The sequence below is a fragment of the Pongo abelii genome, chromosome 3 (genome assembly GCF_028885655.2).
Source record: "Pongo abelii isolate AG06213 chromosome 3, NHGRI_mPonAbe1-v2.0_pri, whole genome shotgun sequence".
NCBI classification, from domain to species: Eukaryota; Metazoa; Chordata; class Mammalia; order Primates; family Hominidae; genus Pongo; species Pongo abelii.
In genome coordinates this window covers 103,905,602-103,926,406 of record NC_071988.2, presented here as the reverse complement: position 1 = coordinate 103,926,406, position 20,805 = coordinate 103,905,602, and the positions used below count along the sequence as shown (strand labels likewise).

The 20,805-nt window shown below is 44.1% G+C and overlaps 1 protein-coding gene across 1 annotated transcript in view; it reads left to right on the top strand.

The window, feature by feature from the left end:
• The window catches only part of SCD5 (stearoyl-CoA desaturase 5), a 169,624-nt gene extending 149,065 nt beyond the window's left edge, over positions 1–20,559 (top strand). The window contains exons 4-5 of the mRNA XM_024246259.3: positions 13,221–13,453; positions 18,592–20,559. Coding sequence (XP_024102027.2) covers positions 13,221–13,453; positions 18,592–18,782 — 424 coding nt within the window. The 3' untranslated portion in view covers positions 18,783–20,559. The remainder of the gene's footprint in view (positions 1–13,220; positions 13,454–18,591) is intronic.
• Positions 20,560–20,805: the final 246 nt, after the last annotated feature.

Genomic DNA, 20,805 nt, shown 5'->3' with positions numbered 1-20,805 from the left:
GATGCTGAAGGAAGCAGCACATGGACATCACCACTTGTGGAGTTTCATACCCTCAAAGTGTGTTTCACCAGCCTGGAGTTCTGTCTCCCGGGATGAGGCAGGGAAGCTCTGTGAGCACACTACCCGTTCACGCACGATCATGCCAGACGAACAGTAATCTCCAGTATTCATGCTGCCTTCAAAGGCCCGGTGACCCTCAAAGATACAGGGAGAGAACTACCTACAAAGATGTGGATGTTTCAACAGGAGACCCATTTGGCCATGTCTGCTGTCAATAACCTTGGCCAACTCCAGTGTGAGAGGAGGAAGGCATGGGTCTTCCCTACACCAGAATCCCATGTTGTCAGACCAAATTCTACCACAAGTAGCAGTCTGAGACTTGATGAAGACCTACCTCTGCCCTTTGGACGCCCTGACAGCCCCTTGCAGGGAAGACATGATAATGGTAGTCTCCTAAGGGCACACACAGCTCACCTTCTATTCAGAATCCAGCTACAGAATCCTGTCAGTGGTGGGGCACAGGATGGAGCAAGGCCCTAGGTAATGCCCCTCTGAAAAATGTTTGCTGCTGGGAGGTACCCATACAGTATTTTTAGCCAATCCAAATATTTTGAACACCTTTATTTTACCAGTGAAAATTCATTTCCCTTATTCTAATTACAAATTATTTAGGGGTGATTAGAGATAAAAATAGTTGAAGCCTTGTAACAGACCTCTGGTATGTGAACTGATTAGCTCATCAGGTGCTCACTAAGCATACCTGAAATATGGATTTTTTTTATTACAGTACTTCATGTTTTAATGAACTGCCCCTAAGGTGAAGAATCACACACACACACACACACACACACACACACACACACACACACCCCTCTCACCCTATTTATGCTGGAGAATCTTAAGTAAATCACAAACAGTTTAACAATGTCATTAAGTTCAAATACACATAGTAGAGTGAAAACTAAATGTAGTAGTGTCCCACTACTCAGCTATCTAGTAATTTCATTTAACTGGAATAAGCCAAGGACCTGTAAATAAACAAAGAGAACCATTATTAGACACTATATACCAGAATGATATACATTATTGCATGGAATCCTCGAAACTCCAAAGCACATGTTCCACCCTGTACCTCCATAGAAAGAGATCTTCGAATCAGTGTCATGATCCTCATAATTTTGCACTCTTAGTCTCGGCACGACCGACTCCTTCAGGTCTCACCCAGAGCCCATGTGTTCTTGATTTGCACACAAATTGAATAGTCTTAGTTGTCTGGTTTTCAAACCCTTCACAGATAGAGAAACAAGTTAGAAGGAACAAAGAAGCAACTGCTGGTGGCAACACTGACAAACAGAAATGACAGCTGCTCAGGGTAGACCTGAAATTAAGGGATGGGCCAGCAAAATTTGATAAGTAAATATAAGAACCCAGTTCTTACAGTAACTGACTCATATATAATGACTCAGACAAGACCGAGACTCATACCTCAATAGACACTGCTGGAAAAACACAGAGCATCCACTGTTGTTTCTCAAGATCATGGTCATGCCATGAGATACCTCTTAGGCACCACTGCACACTCTCTCTGGACTTCCTCTGTCCTAGGGCATTTGGCCATTTGCTCTGAGCAGCTCTCTGTGCACTCCAACTGGCTTTGGTAGGTTCATCCCAACACACCCTCTTCACACCTGTGTGTGCAGGCCTCCTGCCTTGGGACTTCTCTATTGGCGCTGGAGCCTGAGATACCTCTCAGCCTCCAGGTTTGCAATCCAGAAGTTTTCATGTGGTGGAGGGGCTGGGATGAAAGGTGGGAGCTGGTGAGACATTCTTCCCCCAAACATCTCCCAGAGGGAATGTCCTGAGGTTCAGTGGCTCAGATGGCCACTTGGAAGATGGTCCAGCCCGACTGAGATAGCAAATAGTGGCCAGTGCAGTAACACACTCTCCTGTTAGCTGCCTCACCTCCCCTGCCTCCCACACTCTCTTTCCCTGGACTTGAGCTTTGTTTATAAAATAATAGCACATAAGCTTTTGCCTCGAGTCCTGCCGTCTGGGGAACTCAGGTTAAGACATTCCTCACTATCAAGGAAGGTCAAGTTTTTTTCATAAACTCTGATTAAGAAGGCAAAAATAAGAGTAACGATTTCCATATACAATTTATGTATTTATTTTCTACTCCTCTTACTATCATTCCCAACATAAACAATTTTTTTAAAAGTCCGGGTAATCGAACACGTATATCTTCAACTAGGAAGAAAACTCAGCTACCTAAAATGATTATCTTCCTGAGTTTTTGCAGCATGATTATACTGAAGGGACATCAAATAATGCAATAATCATAGTTGAGAGGAGATATATTAGGGAGGGCTGCCTGGAGCAAATCAATCTTGAGCTGATTTCTGAAGACTAGAGAGCTTAAGGAGGACAATGCAGCTTGAATACAGGAAGGGACCCATGTAACCTTTAGAGCACATTGTTGTGCACAAGGGTCATATCTTTTACAGGAGAAATAAAGAAGCTGTGTTATATCAGCCTGTTCATTTTTACCCTCAACAAGAAAAATGGTCAGCCCACCTAATCCATTCAGCTACCTCAGCTGATATTGATCATGAAGGTGGCTAAAATAACTCCATTGGCTCTTTTCCCAAATAGAGGCTGACTGGCTGCTGCTGTGTAGCTTATTATTGATAGAGTTGTTAGAGTTTTGGAGTTAAACTTGCTCCCTTGAATGGGGTGGAGGATTATACTCGGTCTGTTGTCCTTTCAGCACAAGATCTACATATATGTAGGCTAAAACAATCAGGGGACACACTTGCACACATACATGAACACACAGGCACATATGCACATGTGTACATGCACTACCATCTAGTGTCATTGTCATTCCTTTAAGAATTTTGCTACCAAAAAAAGTAGAGATGGCTGAGTGTGGTGGCTCACACCTGTAATCTTAGCACTTTGGGAAGCCAAGATGGGTGGATCACTTGAGGCCAGGAGTTCAAGACCAGCCTGGCCAACATGGTGAAACTCTGTCTCTACTAAATATACAAAAAAATTAACTGGGCGTAGTGGTGCATGCCTGTAATCCCAGCTAATGGGGAGGCTGAGGCAGGAGAATCACTTGAACCCAGGAAGCAGAGGCTGCAGTGAGCCGAGATCACACCACTGCACTCCAGCCTGGGTGACAGAGCGAGACTCCGTCTCAAAAGGGGGAAAAAAGCCAAAACCAGAGAAAAATATCTTTTCTCTGCTGCGTTTCAAGGTTCTGAAGAAGATGCTTTTGTGAAGCAGTGGTCTGCCCTCTGCTTCCTCCACAGGGGAGGAGATGCATCCAGAAGATGCAGGCCATGCATCTGGATGATCCAAGTGAAAGGTTTTCTTCTACAGAATGCTTATCGTGGAGTAGCACAGGGGAGGAGATGTCAAGACTAATTCAGGGTCAAAGCCAGCTCTAGAGTAGTTCGATTACAACTTTCAGAGAATACTTCAAACACAGCAATCCTAAGTGTTTTCACTTAAAGACACTGCACACAGGAGAGACAAAACCCATTTTCAACTTAAACAGTTCAAAAAGTTTGGAAACTTTCCAGCAACACTCCACAGAGCTACCCCCAAAATGGGCTTCCGTTTTCAGATGTGCATCCAAGTGCATCACATATTTCATCTCCCTGTGGGCAATGCCAGAGGAGACAAAGGAAGGGGGAGAGAATGTTCCATGCATTTGTAAACTGTCAGGGCATATCATTTGTCCTCTAAATAAGTGTTTGCTAATCATCCGCATGATTTTTCCTTGTCCCCTGCAAGATGCAAAAATTATAGGGAAAATGAATTTCTGGCCAGGCTTTAAGTGAAATAAAAAACCAAACATGTTTAGTCAAGATGCCAGGGACAGCTCATCACTCATCATTACAGTGCATTTGTGGGGCTGTAATTTCTTTCTCACCCGTTGTGGTGTTTGCTTCTTTTCACATTTCCTCAGGCTGGCCCCCTTGGAAGTCGGCAGGTCATTTCCCCCCCTTCATGCTCTAATAGATTTCACTCTCAAGATCTCACACATCACCAGCTCTGGACTGCTGTGTTTAGGGTTAGCAAAGCAGTAGGAAGACACTTGCAGACAGAGAACAGTGATTTCTTTTTCATCCAAAGAAAAATGAGAGTTTGAAGATGCTTATCACACCCAGATATGGGGAAATAAAAAGAAATCCCAAATCCTTTCTTCTCCACGAAACACATTTTTTTGTTTCAAGACTATTCTTAGTGTTTCAGTTCTCTTTATTGATCCAGTTTATTGGAGTTGAAGTAATTGAAAGGTTAGTACCCATATCTGGATTTGTGTTCTGTGACCAAGGCTTACTTGGATTGGGGCACTGCTGTGTGCAATGGCATTTGATTGTGTAAAAATGGACTCCTTGTCCAGAACTAAATGCTGAGGAACGTCTTCCCAATTGTGGTATTGGTGCGATGAGAATTTGGGAGGGGTGGGCAGTGGAAAGGCTTTCAGCATCTGTTGTGGACCTGTCCTTGTCAGTTGTCACCTTCAAGCTATAGAATGCTGCTCTAGAAATACCTGTAAAGTGAGTTTGACTGCTTTTGCCTTTATGTTTTTGACACATATTTGGGTCTGTGTTCTCAAATCTGTGGAGGAGAGCCACTCTATTTCTTGGGTCGTTCTTGGGTTGATCTCACCCCTTCCCTCTAGTTCTTCCTCTTTCTTTTGCCTTTTTTTTTTTTTTTTTTTTTCCTTGAGACGGTCTCACTCTGTCACCCAGTCTGGAGTGCAGTGGCACAATCTCGGCTCGCTGCAATCTCCATCTCCCAGGTTCAAGCGATCCTACTGCCTCAGCCTCTCTAGTACCTGGGACTACAGGTATTCACCTCCACGCCTGGCTAATTTTTCTATTTTTAGTAGAGATGGGGTTTCACCATGTTGGCCAGGCTGCTGTTGAACTCCTGACCTCAAGTGATCCTTCCGCCTTGGCCTTCCAAAGTGCTGGAATTACAGGTGTGAGCCACTGGTGCCTGGCCACTCTTTTGCTGTCTTGATGAGTTTAGGCACCTTCTCCTATCCCAGAGTCTGAGTGTTCATAGATAGGCAGAGAGGAAGTCACTCACATTCCAAACCAAGACTGAACCTATTAGAGTGGTTGTTAATCTTAAATATTGTCAACACTTTACCATAATTGGAAACTCAGGGAATGACCTAAAAGCTCATGCTCAGAAATTGTTCATTTAAACTGGGGGTAGAAACCCTCACAGTGAAATCTGTTGCTACCGGGGGTTGGGTCCTGATGAGCAAGAATGTCTTTAATTAAGTTCTTGGCTTTATGTACACAGTCCTACATGGGCACCAATCCAAGAGGTAAGCATCTTATGAAGAACTCAAAAGCAGTCTGCACAGTTATTGCATGATTGTGGTTTTTGGGAAACCTTGGAATTGTATCATACTCCTTGCCTTACTGAAATCACTGTAGTGTTTTTATTTTCCTGGGAAACCAAGACTCATCATTTATTAACCAAAATATCATTCAGTTAGTTATTCCACAAATATTTAGGAGTGCTTGTCATGTGGGATTCTCTCTGTGAGACCTTGGAGAGTTGGCCTTTCTGCTGAATTCTGCCAGCCCAGCAGTGTATCCATGTCACAGGTCCGGTTACCCTAGAAGCTGGCTCTGAGATGGATATTACATTGTAGAAAGTTTACTGGAGCAGGTCCTTGGGATCAATACATGTGGAAGAAGGGGCAGAAGCAAGATGGGTAAAGGGAAGAAGCTGGGCTTTGAACAGTCTCAGTGGAGACAGTAGTCAGCCCAGTGGGGACCAGGCCTGGACAATGGGCTCCTCTGGTCAGTCACCGATGTGCAGTCATTAGGGGAGGGGCATGACCTCAGGCAAGGCAGCTCTCCATCAGAGGCAGCACTGCCAGCTACTGGGAGAGTAAGTCCTTTAATCCTGTGTGGGGACCTGGGTGGCACATCACAATGTCCACTACAGTGTGCTAAGATGCTTTTAGCTACTCTACAGAAAATCTTGACTCAACTGGCTTCAACAATAGGACATCCTTGCATCTCAAAGTAAGACATCAGGGATAAAGCACCTCCAGGATTGGTTAGATCAGTGGCTCTACAGCTTATCCAAGGAGCTCTCCATCCGTCTGCTCTGTCAGCCTGAAGAGGCAACTTTGCTTCTCAGGCTTCTTCCTTTCATAGTCACAGATGGCTGTTGCCGGACTGGGTGTCACTGCAGGAAAGAGAAATGATTTCTGCCCCTGTGCTCTTTCTATTGTTGAGGAAGATATTTCCTTGTATTTCTCTTTCTTTATTGTGGTGAAATATACAAAAGATAATATTCATCATTTTAACCTTTCATAAGAGTGCAATTCTGTGGCATTAAGTACACTAATGATACTGTATAACCATCACCACTATACAGAAAACTTTCTCATCACTCCCAATAAAAACTCTGTTCTCATGAAATAATAACTTTCTCTTCACCCCCAGCGACTGGTAATTTCTATTCTCTTTTCTGTCTCTGTGAATTTGCCTATTGTAGGTGCCTCAAGTATAAGCATACAGTATTTGTCCTTTTTGTCTGGTTTATTTTACTAATCTTAATGTTTTCAAGGCCCATCCATGTTGCAGCATATACGAAAATCTCATTCCTCTCCATGGCTGACTAGCATTCTATTGTATATATGTACAGCACTGTTTGTCTACTCATCCACTGAATAATGTTGCTACCAACATGGGCATACAGATATCTGTTCATGTTCCTGCTTTTTATTCTTTTGGATATATACGTAGGAGTGAAAATGCTGGGTCATATGATAACTTGATATTTAACCTTTGGAGAAACCGTTAAACCATTTCCTGCAGTGGCTGTGCCACTTCACATTCCTCCATCAGTGCGTGAGGAGTCCAGTATTTCTACATGCTTGCTAACATTTACTTCCCTTTTTTAAAGGTATGGCCATCCTTTCCCTCCAGTCTTATTGGCCTCTATTGTGTCACATGCCCACTCCTAAATTAATTATTTGCAAAGTGAAAGAGATTATCAAAATTGCCTTAAACCAATCAGGACCAGGGCCCTGGGTAGGGTCTACATTACCCTAAAGGACATGGCTGCAAGGAGGACAGTTAGATACCTGAACAAAATCCGACATTCCAGCAAGAAAGAAAGGATGGGACGAGGAAGAATAAAGGGAAGCTACCATCAATGTTTGCAACAGGGTGGCTTTAAAAATAGAAATGCCCAGACCAGAGATTCTGATTCACTTGGTCTGCAGTAGGTGCTCAGCATCAGTCACTTTTAAATGTTCCCCAATTTATTCTAATGTGCAGTCAGGGCTGCGAGCCCTGATCTAGCAGGTTAGGCTGCCCGTTAAGCCAGCACATGTGAATACTGAGAGATGAGAAGGACAACATGCTACAGGAATGCTGTGCAGTGCACCTCGCCTGGGGGACTGAGGAAAACCCCTGAGAGGAAGTGATGTTCAGACTGATACTTGGAAGAGGCAAGTCAGCCAGGGCTGGGGAAGAGTGTCATAGACACGGGACAGCATGTGGTTCAGTTTAAGAAGAGGAAGAAGCTCAGTCTATCTAGAGTGTACACAGTATCCACTTCCAACCTTGAGGGGACAATATTTTTACTCAAATATGTGCAACTTATGGGGCAAGGTCTATGTTCAACACTCTAGCCGTGTTTATCTCTGGGCAAGTTTCCCTCTCTCTGTGCCATGTTCTTGGTTGGCTGAGTGAGCAGCAGGTTATACTAGAGGCAGCAGACATTCAGGGTTTAAGAATTGAGTTTGAAACCTGCCCATGCTGTATAGAACCGGTGTGGCTATGGGGAAGGCCCAAGACATCTCTGGACCTCTGCACAGGTCTTGCAAAAGAGGTTATAAAAACTACGTCATGGGGCCATTATGGAACTCATAAAAAAAAATGTATGTGAGCGACATCATAAATATGCTGATGAGTTGCAAACTTCTACTCCCGTCCCCACCTCTCTCTAGGGCACATCTCGACTCCAGACCTATATGTTGATATCCCCTATGGCAGCCCCATTTGGATGTATATTGGGCATCTCCCGCTTACCGTGTCCAAGACAGAGCTCTTCGTATGCCACTCCTCCTCCATTCTCCCCTACATTCGCTTAGGGCATCTTAATCCTTGGTGTCATCCTTGACTCCACTCTTTCTCTCTAACATGGAGTCTGTTAACAAGTCGTGCCACTCTACTTTAGAAATATACCCAGATTCTGACCATTTCTCACCACCTCCATGACTATCCAGGTTCGGGCCACCATATTCTTTAACCTGGATCATGTGACAGCCTCCTACGAGGCCCTCCAAACTTGATCCCCCATTATTCCTACTTTATCTCCTACAACCCTCCCTCTTGTTCATCTGCTCCAGCCCCAAGTCTCATGCAGCCCCAGTCTGCATGGCTTCAGGGCCTTGCTATTTGGGGATACCCCTGCCCCCAGTTAGCCAAATGGCTAACTTCTCACTTCCTCAAGTCTTTAGTCAAAAACCGTAGTGTCAGCAAGCCCTCCCATAGACACCCTATTTAAAATTTCAGTGCCTGCCCTTAATATATCATATTCTCCTTCTCTGCTTTATTTTTTTCTTCCTGGTGTTTACCACTAATGTGCTCTACAATTTGCTTATTTATATTGTTCATTGTCTTCCCTGCCAGAATATACCAGATATATAGATCTCTGCCAGTATACTCCTGCTCCACAAAGCCGGGGATTGTCTGTTTTATTCACCTTCTTTTTTTTTTTTTTTTTTTTTTTTGAGATAGAGTTTCGCTTCTTCGCCTAGGCTGGAGTGAAATGGCATGATCTTGGCCCACTGCAACCTCTGCCTCCCATGTTCAAGCAATTCTCCTGCCTCAGCCTCCCCAGTAGCTGGAATTATAGGCATGAGCCACCACGCCCAGCCTTGTTCACCTTCTATCTCAGTTCTAGGGCAGTACCTGGCATGTAGTAAGCACCCAATACATTTATTAGCACAGCATTTTACAGAAGAGAAACCTGAGGCTCAGTGCGATTAAATAATTCATTCAAGGTCACACAGCTAGAAGGTGTTGTGTAGTTGAATGTTCTGTGATGCTTTTCAACAACAAAAAACCCATTTAGCAAAAAGACAGAGCAGCATCAATGACTCCTCTCCAGCCCTCCTCCCTATCACCAGATGAAGAAAGGAAATCTCTAAAATGAGGAGGGAGTAGGTGCAAGAGGGCGTCGTGGAGTTGCTCTGTGGCCCCTTGGCGAGACCATTCATGTTTGAGTGTTATTAGATGAGGAAGCTGGGGAGCCATCTCAGTGCTTCTTCTGAAGCACAAAGGCCAGTGACTGTTATTAAAAGGAGACCAGCTGCTCGAGGCTAAAAGTGCACAGGAGGAAGGGATACTCCCTACTCAGGAAAGATTTGCTAAGTCGGCTTGAGATGGTCAGGGAGGATTTTTAGACTGTTTTCAGCATCCAGACCCATCTCACTGGCTATCCTACCCAGACTTACTGTGCCCCCTAAAAATTCCTTCTTTCATCCATTCTACTGAACATACAAAGAGGAATCCTAGCCGATTACAGGGAAGACAATCAGAGAATAACCCCAGAAGTAGATCTCTGCAGCATCATTGGAATGAGGACAGTGATTTTTTTTAAGAATGTGTTTTTTGAGGAAGAGGAAATGTGCCTGGGCCATGGTGGTTCTAGTTGGGGAAGCCGGGGCCTTTTCCTCCTTACCCTTGGGAAACCACATCACTAGTGCTGTCTGTCCACAAAGACCCACCCACTTGGCAGGGTAGAGCTTCTAGAACCAGAGCCAAGGCAGGCAGGAGGCTCTTTAAACAGTTCAGAGGGAGGAGGCAGGGGCAGGGTCTGAGTGGAAGCTGGGTGCTGCAGGCTGTGGTCAGACCAGAGAAGGCCGATTCCACAGGACTGGGGTCAGAGAGCGGGAGCCAGAGCTGGGCTTCGGCCTCTCCCTGGGAGGCCACGGCACCTCCCTCCGCCTAGGGCCTTCATTACTCGAGGGTGTCTACCCCAAAGCTGCTGCAAACATTCAGAGAGAGAAGTGCCCAGGGCCCAGCAGAGAGCAAGCCCTCCACACGTGTTTCTCTCCCTCTTCTTTCAGAAGCAAGATGGGGGTGGGGACAGTGGCTCAGAGCAGGACTGAGAGAGGCTCTCTTGAAAGGCCTGGGTTGTAATCCAGAGAGTGGAGGAAGGAGAGGAAGCTGCTGGAGTTGCAAGATGGCTTCTGTTGCCATTGTTCAGTTGTTTGCTTTCCTTCTCAGAGGTGCGGACAAGAAGTAGCAGAGCCAAGGCTCTGGGTGCCTCTTCCATGTTCCCTCCATAGCCCTTTCCTCCTCACATGCTCACCACCAGCTCCCAGGTCCTCGGCCTGTGCAGGGCCTGTGTGCTCCACACAGACATCCTCTTCAGATGATGCTCCCACGTCTTGGCTGTGGTCCTTTCTGAAAATTGCCCTTGGCCACAGAAAGCTGCCTTGCCCAAGCATTTGCCCTCCCAAGGGCTCCCAGAAGCCAATGCCCAGATGATGCAAGGATAATACCTTTCCATTTCCTACGGGTCTTAAGATCATCTGGCCCGGAACGCCCCACTGGATCCACTGAAACTCATTGTGGGTGACCTTCTCCCTCCACCCAATGCTGCCTTCTTCCCTTACTCGCAGATCATCTGGAGAGAACTCCCTAAGAGCCTTCTGCCCATGATTCTAGAAGGCCACCTCTAAGGCCCTGAGTCCCTTAGTTGTCTTTGGTCTTTGCCCCTCCAAACACAGCCCACTCATTTGACTTCCTAGGCACCCACTGTCCACTAAAATGCAGCCATCCTGTATCCCAGTGACTAGAAAATGGGTGCTGATGGGTTAATATGGTGTCCAATAAAAATATCTACCATGATGGGAGCTGACACATGCACAGCTAGCAGTCTGCAAAGCACATTGGTGTATGTTTTTTCAATTGCAAGGCAGAATAGCATGGTGGTCTCTGAAGTGACTCTGCCTGAATTTGAATTTCTGTCCCACTGCCTATGAGTCTTGCGACTTTGGGCCAGCTACATAAACTTTCTGTTGCTCAATTTCCCTATCTATAAAATGGGGATAATAGTCCCTTCTTCAGAGAATGTTAGAATTAAATGAGTCAATACATATAAAGGTCTCAGAACTGCCCTGGCACGTGGTAAGCACATAGTGTGCCTTAGCTATTAGTATTTGATCCTCACAACAACCCTGTAGTACTACAATTTCTACCTGTGTTGGGTACTTCTCAAGACACTCATATTCTCAGCCCAGCTTTTCACTCCAGCTGTTTGTTCAGCCACCTGCTGGCACGGGTGTAACAGCACCTTGCTGAGCTGTGCGGCTTCTTTTGCCTCCTGCTTGAGATGCCTGCAGAGCCCACTTGGCTGTTCTGACCCAAGCAGACCTGGAAGTGTGGTGGAGCTAATATCCCATGTGGCACCCCTTGATGCCAAGGAGGTATTGGAGCCAATGGAAAAATCATCCCTTCTTTTATTCCCTGAGAGGATAATCCAGAGGTATATTGTGTCCATCAAAATCCAAGTTCAGTTGCCCCAGCAGTAGCCACTCAAGTAATGCATGCAGTCACGGCCTTCCCCCATTCCCCATTTCCTTGAGCCCATTTGCCCATCCATGCCTGTCAATGAAGCTCACATCCCAGAGTAAACTGCCCAGACACCGGCCGTTGCCTCGTGGTCTGCTTTTTTTTTCGGGGGCAGGGCAGGGAGTGGGGCATCTAATTGTGCATAGGAGAAAGGTGAAAGAATAAAAAGAGGTATGTCCTAAACACCATGGAATACTATGCAGCCATAAAAGAGAACAAGATCATGTCCTTTGCAGGGACATGGATGGAGCTAGAAGCCATTATCCTCAGCAAATTAACACAGGAACAGAAAACCAAACACCGCATGTTCTCAATTATAAGTGGGAGCTGAACAATGAGAACACATGGACACAGGAAGGGGAACAACACACACTGGGGCCTGTCAGTGGGGCAGGGAGGGGAAAGCATCAGGATAAACAGGCGATGGGTTGACAGGTGCAGCAAACCATCATGGCACACGTTTCCCTATGTAACAAACCTGCACGTCCTGCACATGTATCCTGGAACTTAAAAATTTTTAAAAAGAACCATACAGTAGAAGAAAGAAAGAAAAGAAGCATGTTCAACATACATAATCAGATCTGGACTCAAGTCAGAGTCTTCCACCTACCAAATTTCATGCCTCACACTGTGCCTGCACTCCCAGTTGATACATATGCATCTTAACAGAGGCCTTCCAGAAGCTTGATTAGGCTGTGGGAGGCCGAGGAGGAACACACTATGAACAGGTAGCTTCAGTTACTTTGATGTTCCAGCCCTTCTTCTGCCCCTGCATAGAGGCAATCCTGCATGGCAAGAGGGCAGTGAGCAGTGGCTCCACTTGGCTGAAGCCTGGGGCAGGGGCTGCACCTAACTTGCCTTTGTATCGCCAGCACTTAGCTCATGTATCAGTAACACTCAGGGTCTGGCACATAGCAGGTACTCGGTAAATGTTTGCTGGATACATAGGTCCGGAACTCAAACTATGGGTGATTTGCTTCTTAATGATTACTTTTTATGTGGCCATGCCTATTTCTTTACTTATTGTTTATTTTTTTGCTGGTTTGGAATGTAATCTCTGACGGACAGAGAACTTTTTTTGGGTGGAAGATTGTCTACCTTTTTACCAAGGTGAGTTAGTACAGAATTATATACCTAAAATTATTTAAGAAGCATTAACTATTTCTCAAAATTATTTGAGAAAACCTGAAAATCAGGTTGATTGATGAAAGAAATCTCTAGGTGCTATCTTGAACTGGTGGCTTGTGGGATAAATTTAGCTCTAAGATACATGGGTTTGGCCAGCACAGTGTTGATTATACTGAAATTCTTCTGAGGTATACCACAGGGCCTACCACTTCCTATAGCATTCTGCCTGTCCCAACTCTCAAATTTATCTTACCTGCCTAGTCCTTGCAGGTGTATGGGTCCTGTGACCCCTACACAACAGGCTTCCATATATAGAAAGCGTTGAAGGAGCTGACTGACACAGTTCCCTCCTTGGGCTTTTTTCTGACTTTTCCTGTGACTTGCTCAGCCCATCCCCTCTCCCATCAGCGGGTCCTCATGGTGATATGGTGTCTTGCCCTGTAGGTACTATAAGATCTCCGTGGTGCTCATGTGCTTTGTGGTCCCCACGCTGGTGCCCTGGTACATCTGGGGAGAGAGTCTGTGGAATTCCTACTTCTTGGCCTCTATTCTCCGCTATACCATCTCACTCAACATCAGCTGGCTGGTCAACAGCGCCGCCCACATGTATGGAAACCGGCCCTATGACAAGCACATCAGCCCTCGGCAGAACCCACTCGTCGCTCTGGGTGCCATTGGTGAGTAGGGGTGTTGAGGGCCAATGGGGAGAATGGTGGCCCAGGTTTTCTTGGCCTCTCAGTAGTTTTGTGGAATCAGTAAAGAGAAGCAGTGGAGTGGAATGGAGTTCAGTGAACTTGAGCTTTTTTTTTTTTTTTTTCCGAGGTAGAGTCTCACTCTGTTGGCCAGTCTGGAATGCAGTGGCACGATCTCGGCTGACTGCAGCCTCTGCTTCCTGAGTTCAAGCAATTCTCCTGCCTCAGCCTCCTGAGGAGCTGGGATTACAGGCATCCACCACTACCCCTGGCTAATTTTTGTATTTTTTTTTTTTTTTTTAGTAGAGACGGGGTTTCACCATGTTGGCCAGGATGGTCTCAAACTCCTGACCCCAAGTGATCCGCCCTCCTTGGCCTGCCAGAGGAGCTTTGGCTTTAGGATCCTGACTCTTGGACAAGTCATATGATCTCTCTGATTTACAGTTTTCCTATCTGTGAAATGGGACTAGCAATGCTTACTTCACAGGAATATGTAAACTGCTTGGTACAGTGCCTGGCACGTAGTAGGTGATCAGTAACTAGTAGTTATTCATCATGACCATGGAAATGTTCTAAAGGAGAAGCAGCAGTTGACTCTTCTCTCAAACTGTCCTGACCATTCTAGCCTCAGCTGTCCAATCATTTGGCAGAGCTTAAGAAAAAAAGCCTTCAAACAAAGACATGGGAAGGAATGAGACTTGGCATTTCACGGGACCATAAAACAGTTAAGAGCGAGGCCTCTGGAGTCAGTGACATTGGTTGAGTCCTGGTTCCTCCACTTACTCTCTGGGCAAGTCACTCGTTCTTCTGCCTTTTGTGTCCCTATCTGTAAAGTGGGGGTAATACTAGCACTTACCTCCTTCTAGGTCATTAGAGGGCTAAATGAGTTGTTACAGAGTGTTCCTACCAGTGCTTGTATGAAACAAGCCTTCGTGATGTTGCTTTTTTTTTTTTTTCTTTGTTGAGACAGAGTCTCGCTCTGTTGCCCAGGCTGGAGTGCAGTGGTGTGATCTCGGCTCACTGCAAGCTCCGCCTTCCAGGTTCACGCCATTCTCCTGCCTCAGCCTCCTAAGTAGCTGGGACTACAGGCACCCGCCACCACATCCGGCTAATTTTTTTGTATTTTTTAGTAGAGACGGGATTTCACCATGTTAGCCAGGATGGTCTCGATCTCCTGACCTCGTGATCCGCCCGCCTCAGCCTCCCAAAGTGCTGGGATTACGGGCGTGAGCCACCACGCCCGGCCCGTGATGTTGCTTTTATTGCTAGTCATGTGTTCTTAGGCAACTTACTTGTCCCTTCTGTGCATTTACGTCCTTGTTTTAATCATAGCAGGGATAATCATAGCAGTTACTTCAGAGGCCTCAGGCTAAAAGGAGTTAATACCTGTTAAAGCACTTAGCACTGTGCCTGGCATATGACAGGTGATTAAGAAATATTAGCTCTACCTTTATAGAAGCAACTCAGACTTCTTGGTAAGCTGAGCCTTGAGCACAGAGATCAAACATAGGAAAGTTCCTACTGTTAAGTAGAAATGGTCTCTGTGTCACTCAGTGATGAGATTCTGCATCACTTCATTAGGGCCATCTGTTTTTCAGACCCCAGGGATCCCAAAGTTCTTGTCAACTTGCACTGATGACAGCAATAGAAGGTGGAGTGAACACTACATTTAGCCAGGGAATAACTGCATAAGCAGGGAGAAAGTGCCTTGGAAAACAGGAGGGGCAGTGCCCTAACCCTTCCTATGGCTTTCCCCTCCTCTTGCCCTGCACCTTCTGAAAGGACTGTAATGAGGGAAGCCATGGCCAGTGTTGATTCTGTGAGTAGACAGAAATGGGGACAAGATGGGCCGTCACCATGTAGGGATGGATGGGCCAGGAAACTCAAGCAGTATGGCCATGACATGGGCCCTAAGGAGCTAGGTATTGGTTATAAGTCTATCCAGGTCAACACTGGACTCCCAGACAGTTTGCCTCCCAAAAGTCCTTGGAAAGCTCTTGCCATACCCAATTGTGCAGTAGAGTGGGGAGTACATCGTAATGTCTATTTCTGAAAATAGGGTGAAGAAACTTTTCCATACCGCTCTTTAATCCAGGAAGAACACTAAAAATGATGAGGCGGGGAGGTGGTGTGCAGGGTAGGGATGCCATAAATTTAAAAGAAAATTGCAGACCACAGATGGATCCATCTTGAGGTACTCGTTATAGAGCAAAATCCTTTAAACATGGTCAATGGGAGAACTATGTGATGACTAGTAGCCACTTAAGAAGTAAGAAAAGAGTCTGACAGTTTCTCAAACAGTTAAAAAATAGTTACTGTGTGATCCAGCAACTCCACTCCTACATTTATACCAAAGAGAAATGAAAACATATGTCCACACAAAAACTTGTATATGAATGTTCATAGCAACATTATTCATAATAGCTAAAAGTGGAAACAACTCAAATGTCCATGAACTGATGAATGGATACGTACAATGTTGTACATCCATATAATGAAATACCGTTTGGCAATAAAAAGAATGAAGATCTGATACTTGATACAAAATGAATGAACCTTGAAAACATTTTTTATGTTGAAGAAGCTAGTCACAAAGGATTACATATTGTATGATTTTATTTATGTGAAGTGTCCGAAATAGGCAAATCTACACAGATAGAAAACAGGACTGGGAGGGAGTAGGAGGCGGTTGGGGGTGATGGCTAAGGCATGTGGGTCTTTTTGGAGAGTAATGAAAATGTTGTAAAATTGATTGTGGTGATGGATGCATAACTCTGTGAATACGTTAAAAGCCATTAAATTGTATACTTCAGGAGGGTGAATTGTACAGTAAGTGAATTTTATCTCAATAAAGCTGTTTATGAAAATCAAATGAACTAATCATTAGAGAAATGCAAATTAAAACCACAATGAGATATTACCTCACACTTATTTGAATGACTGTTATCAGAAGGATAAAAGATAACAAGTGTTGGTGAGGATGTGAAAAAAGGGAACCCTTGCACACTGTTGGTGAGAATGTAAATTAGTATAGCCATTATGGAAAACAATATGGAGGTTGCTCAAAAAAATTAAAAATAGAGCTACCATATGATCTCACAGTCCTACTTCTGGGTATAGACCCAAAGGAAATGAAATCAGCATGTTGAAGAGATATCTACACTCCCATGTTTAAATAGGATTATTTACAGTAGCCAAGATGTGCAATCAAATTAAGTGTCCATCAACAGATGAATGGATAAAGAATATGTATCACATATGCATCATGGAATACTATTCAGCCTTAAAAAAGAGAAAATCCTGTCATTTGCCACAACTTGAATGAACCTGGAGGACATTATGCTAAGTGAAGTAAGCCAGGCACAGAAAGACAAACGCTGCACAATCTCACTTCTATGTGGAATCTAAAAAAGTTGAACTCCTAGAAGTAGAGTAGAATGGTGGTTACCAGAGGCTGGGGCAGGGGGGTTGTTGAGAGATATTGGTCAAAGGGTACAAATTTTCAGTCTGACTAGAGGAACAAGTTCAAGAGGTCTATTGTAAAACATGGCGATAGTGACTACAGTCAATACAATGTACTGTATTCTTGAAAATCACTGAGAGAGTAGATTTTAAGTGTTCTTACCACAAAAACATAAATGTATGAGGTAATGTACATGTCACTTAGCTCAATTTAACTATTTCAAAATTTATACATATCTCAAAACCCAGTGTTGTACATGATAAATATATACAAAGTTTATTTGTCAATTAAAAAATAAGTAAAAGAAATTTAAAAAATCAAATCAGAGAAGGCATGAGAGCTCTCATCAGTACATCTTTTAAAAAAAGTGAGAGAGAAATGCAAATCAAAACCACAATAAGATACCATCTCACACCAGTTAGAATGGCGATCATTAAAAAGTCAGGAAACAACAGGTGCTGGAGAGGATGTGGAGAAATAGGAACACTTTTACACTGTTGGTGGGACTGTAAACTAGTTCAACCATTGTGGAAGACAGTGTGGTGATTCCTCAAGGATCTAGAACTAGAAATACCATTTGACCCAGCCATCCCATTACTGGGTATATACCCAAAGGATTATAAATCATGCTACTATAAAGACACATACACACGTATGTTTATAGTGGCACTATTCCCAATAGCAAAGACTTGGAACCAACCCAAATGTCCATCAATGATAGACTGGATTAAAAAAATGTGGCACATATACACCATGGAACACTATGCAGCCATAAAAAAGGATGAGTTCATGTCCTTTGTGGCAACATGGATGAAGCTGGAAACCATCATTCTGAGCAAACTATCACAAGGACAGAAAACCAAACCCCGCATGTTCTCACTCATAGGTGGGAATTGAACAGTGAGAACACCTGGACACAGGGCAGGGAACATCACACACTGGGGCCTGTCGTGGGGTGGTGGGAGGGGGGAGGGATAGCATTAGGAGAAATACCTAATGTAAATGACGAATTAATGGGTGCAGCACACCAACATGGCACATGTATACATATGTAACAAACCTGCACATTGTGCACATGTACCCCAGAACTTAAAGTATAATAAATAAATAATAATAATAATAATAATAATAAAGAAAAGCTACATGAAAAAAGTGAGAGAGTGAAAGCTGCCCACTGGCCACTGGAAGGAGTAGAATAATATATAAGTACATTCTAGATATTTAAAGATATTTAATTTACTTACCTATTTGAATGATTCTCATTTATCTCTCTTGAGCTCTTCCAAAAAAGGATTTTTTAATCACTCCAGCCCACAGAGACTATTTAAAAAACAGTTGTACATCAAAACGATGATCCGTTATCAGCCATTTAGCATTTACCTTAAGAAGGATAGCTCTGAGGTCATGGTATCATGTCTATAGTTCACACAGGAAAGTTAATCTTGTGACGATGTGCTAACTTTATTGCTATTTCTTCTGTTCATATTGTTTGTCTAGCTAACTAAGTCAATGCTTTTGGAGGCAGTAACCAAGTCTTTTGCTCCTCACAGATCCTGACACCATGTCCTGCACATGGTAAACCCTGAAAAAACAGGTGATTCAAAACATCTATGCAGAGAGGTGGTGATTGAATTATATCAATGCCCGCTTTGTCTTCCAGGTGAAGGCTTCCATAATTACCATCACACCTTTCCCTTTGACTACTCTGCGAGTGAATTTGGCTTAAATTTTAACCCAACCACCTGGTTCATTGATTTCATGTGCTGGCTGGGGCTGGCCGCTGACCGCAAACGGGCAACCAAGCCGATGATTGAGGCCCGGAAGGCCAGGACTGGAGACAGCAGTGCTTGAACCTGGAACAGCCATCCCACATGTCTGCCGTTGCAACCTCGGTTCATGGCTTTGGTTACAATAGTTCTCTTGTACATTGGATCGTGGGAGGGGGCAGAGGGTGGAGAAGGAACGAATCTATGTGGTTTGGGAATGTTTTTGTTTATCTCAAAATAATGTTGAAATACAATTATCAATGAAAAAACTTTTTTTTTTTTTTTTTTTGAGACAGAGTCTCACTCTGTCACCCAGGCTGGAGTGCAGTGGTGCAGTCTCAGCTCACTGCAGCCTCCACCTACTTGGTTCAGGCAATTCCCCTGCCTCAGCCTCCTGAGTAGCTGAGATTACAGGAGCCTGCCACCACGCCCAGCTAATTTTTTTGTATTTTTAGTAGAGACAGGGTTTCATCATGTTGGCCAGACTGGTCTCAAATTCCTGACCTCAGGCAATCCACCTGCCTTGGCCTCCCAAAGTGCTGGGATTACAGGCTTGAGCCACCGGGCCCTGCCGAAAAAAACTTTTTTTTTTTTATTTGAGACGGAGGCTCGCTCTGTGCCCCAGGCTGGAGTGCAGTGGTGAGATCTCGGCTCACTGCAAGCTCCGCCTCCCAGGTTCACGCCATTCTCCTGCCTCAGCCTCCCGAGTAGCTGGGAGCCACCGCGCCCAGCCTAAAAAACTTTTTGAGTCAATATTACTACGATTTAACATTAGAGTGTGGACATGTGATTTAATCGCTGTAGCTAAAATACGTCAAATATACATTGTCATGTGCTTCAACATGATGCTAACCCTGACAGGATGAAGGAAAGTAATATTCTTTCAGTGTGGTTCAGGAGAGCATTTGTTTTATTTTCTACCAATTAACCCAGCATTGCTTTTAAACAACCGTCTGAAGGAGCAGAGAGGCAGGGTAGAAGACAGAAGGGGAGGTCTATGTGGTAACTAAAGAATGTTTCTGTTTTGTAATTATTGTATGTGTGTGGTTTTTTTGTTTGCTTAAGAGAATCAAAAACTGAAAAAACGAGAATACAGGAAATGGCTCTTGTTTATTTTTTTGCTGTTTACAGCTTGTGAATGCTCTGCTGTCTTTGCTTCAAGAGAGATTTGTTCACTGCCCAGCTCGTTTTTTGTCCTGAGCCCTATGCCTAGCCCACCTTATAAATCATGCCTGTTTAGATGTTTGATTTTGTTCTGTTTGCCATTGTTATCTTAAAGGTGTATAACTCTGACATGCCAGACATCAAATTAAGCTCAAATTAAGCTCTTGTTTAAATGTTTAAACACCTAATTTATATTCTAATTGATCCCAGCCACTGATGCATGTACTTTAGCTACTTCTGCTAAATAAGCATATTAATTTTCCACATCAGCCCATCAGATCCTGAGAACCAACAGTTATCTAGAATTCCGTGTCTACTAATGTTTCACCTGCATGCAGCCTTCATTGATTTTGTAGCAAAATATAAAGTGATCATTATGTAGCTTCTGGATTAAAAAATTTTGTGTGTGAAGTTGCTTTGTAAAGTGCATGTGGAATTAATGGGACAGCGTGCCCTTTGTGTTAGATGTTAGAGCAAAAGAAAGAGCTTATAGTGTTAGTATTGGAGCACTTTGAAGATAGATATTTTCAGAAAAGATGTAGGATTTGAAAGTTAAATTTTAAATTTTAGAAAAAGATATGATGACAATTGGAAATAGTCACAATGAAGTTCTTCATCCAGTAGGTGTTTAACAGTGTTATTTTGCCATTGATAATGTGTAAACTGTGAGTGATTTACAATAAATGATTATGAATTCATTGGTGTTCTTGTCCAGATACTTCAGTGCTGTTTAGAGAATGTTCTTTCCAGAGTGCTTGATGCGTCATGATGATTGTATGACTCGCATTGGGATTTGGGCTCTGGGCTAACAACAGCCCCTGAGACCAGCCCCTGAGACCAGGCCTGTCCTATCCTATCGGCCTTAGGCAACAGCCAGAGGAAGCCAGCAAGTTTTATTTGGAATGTAGAACTCCCAGTGGTATTGCTCCCTGATTCTCACTCAC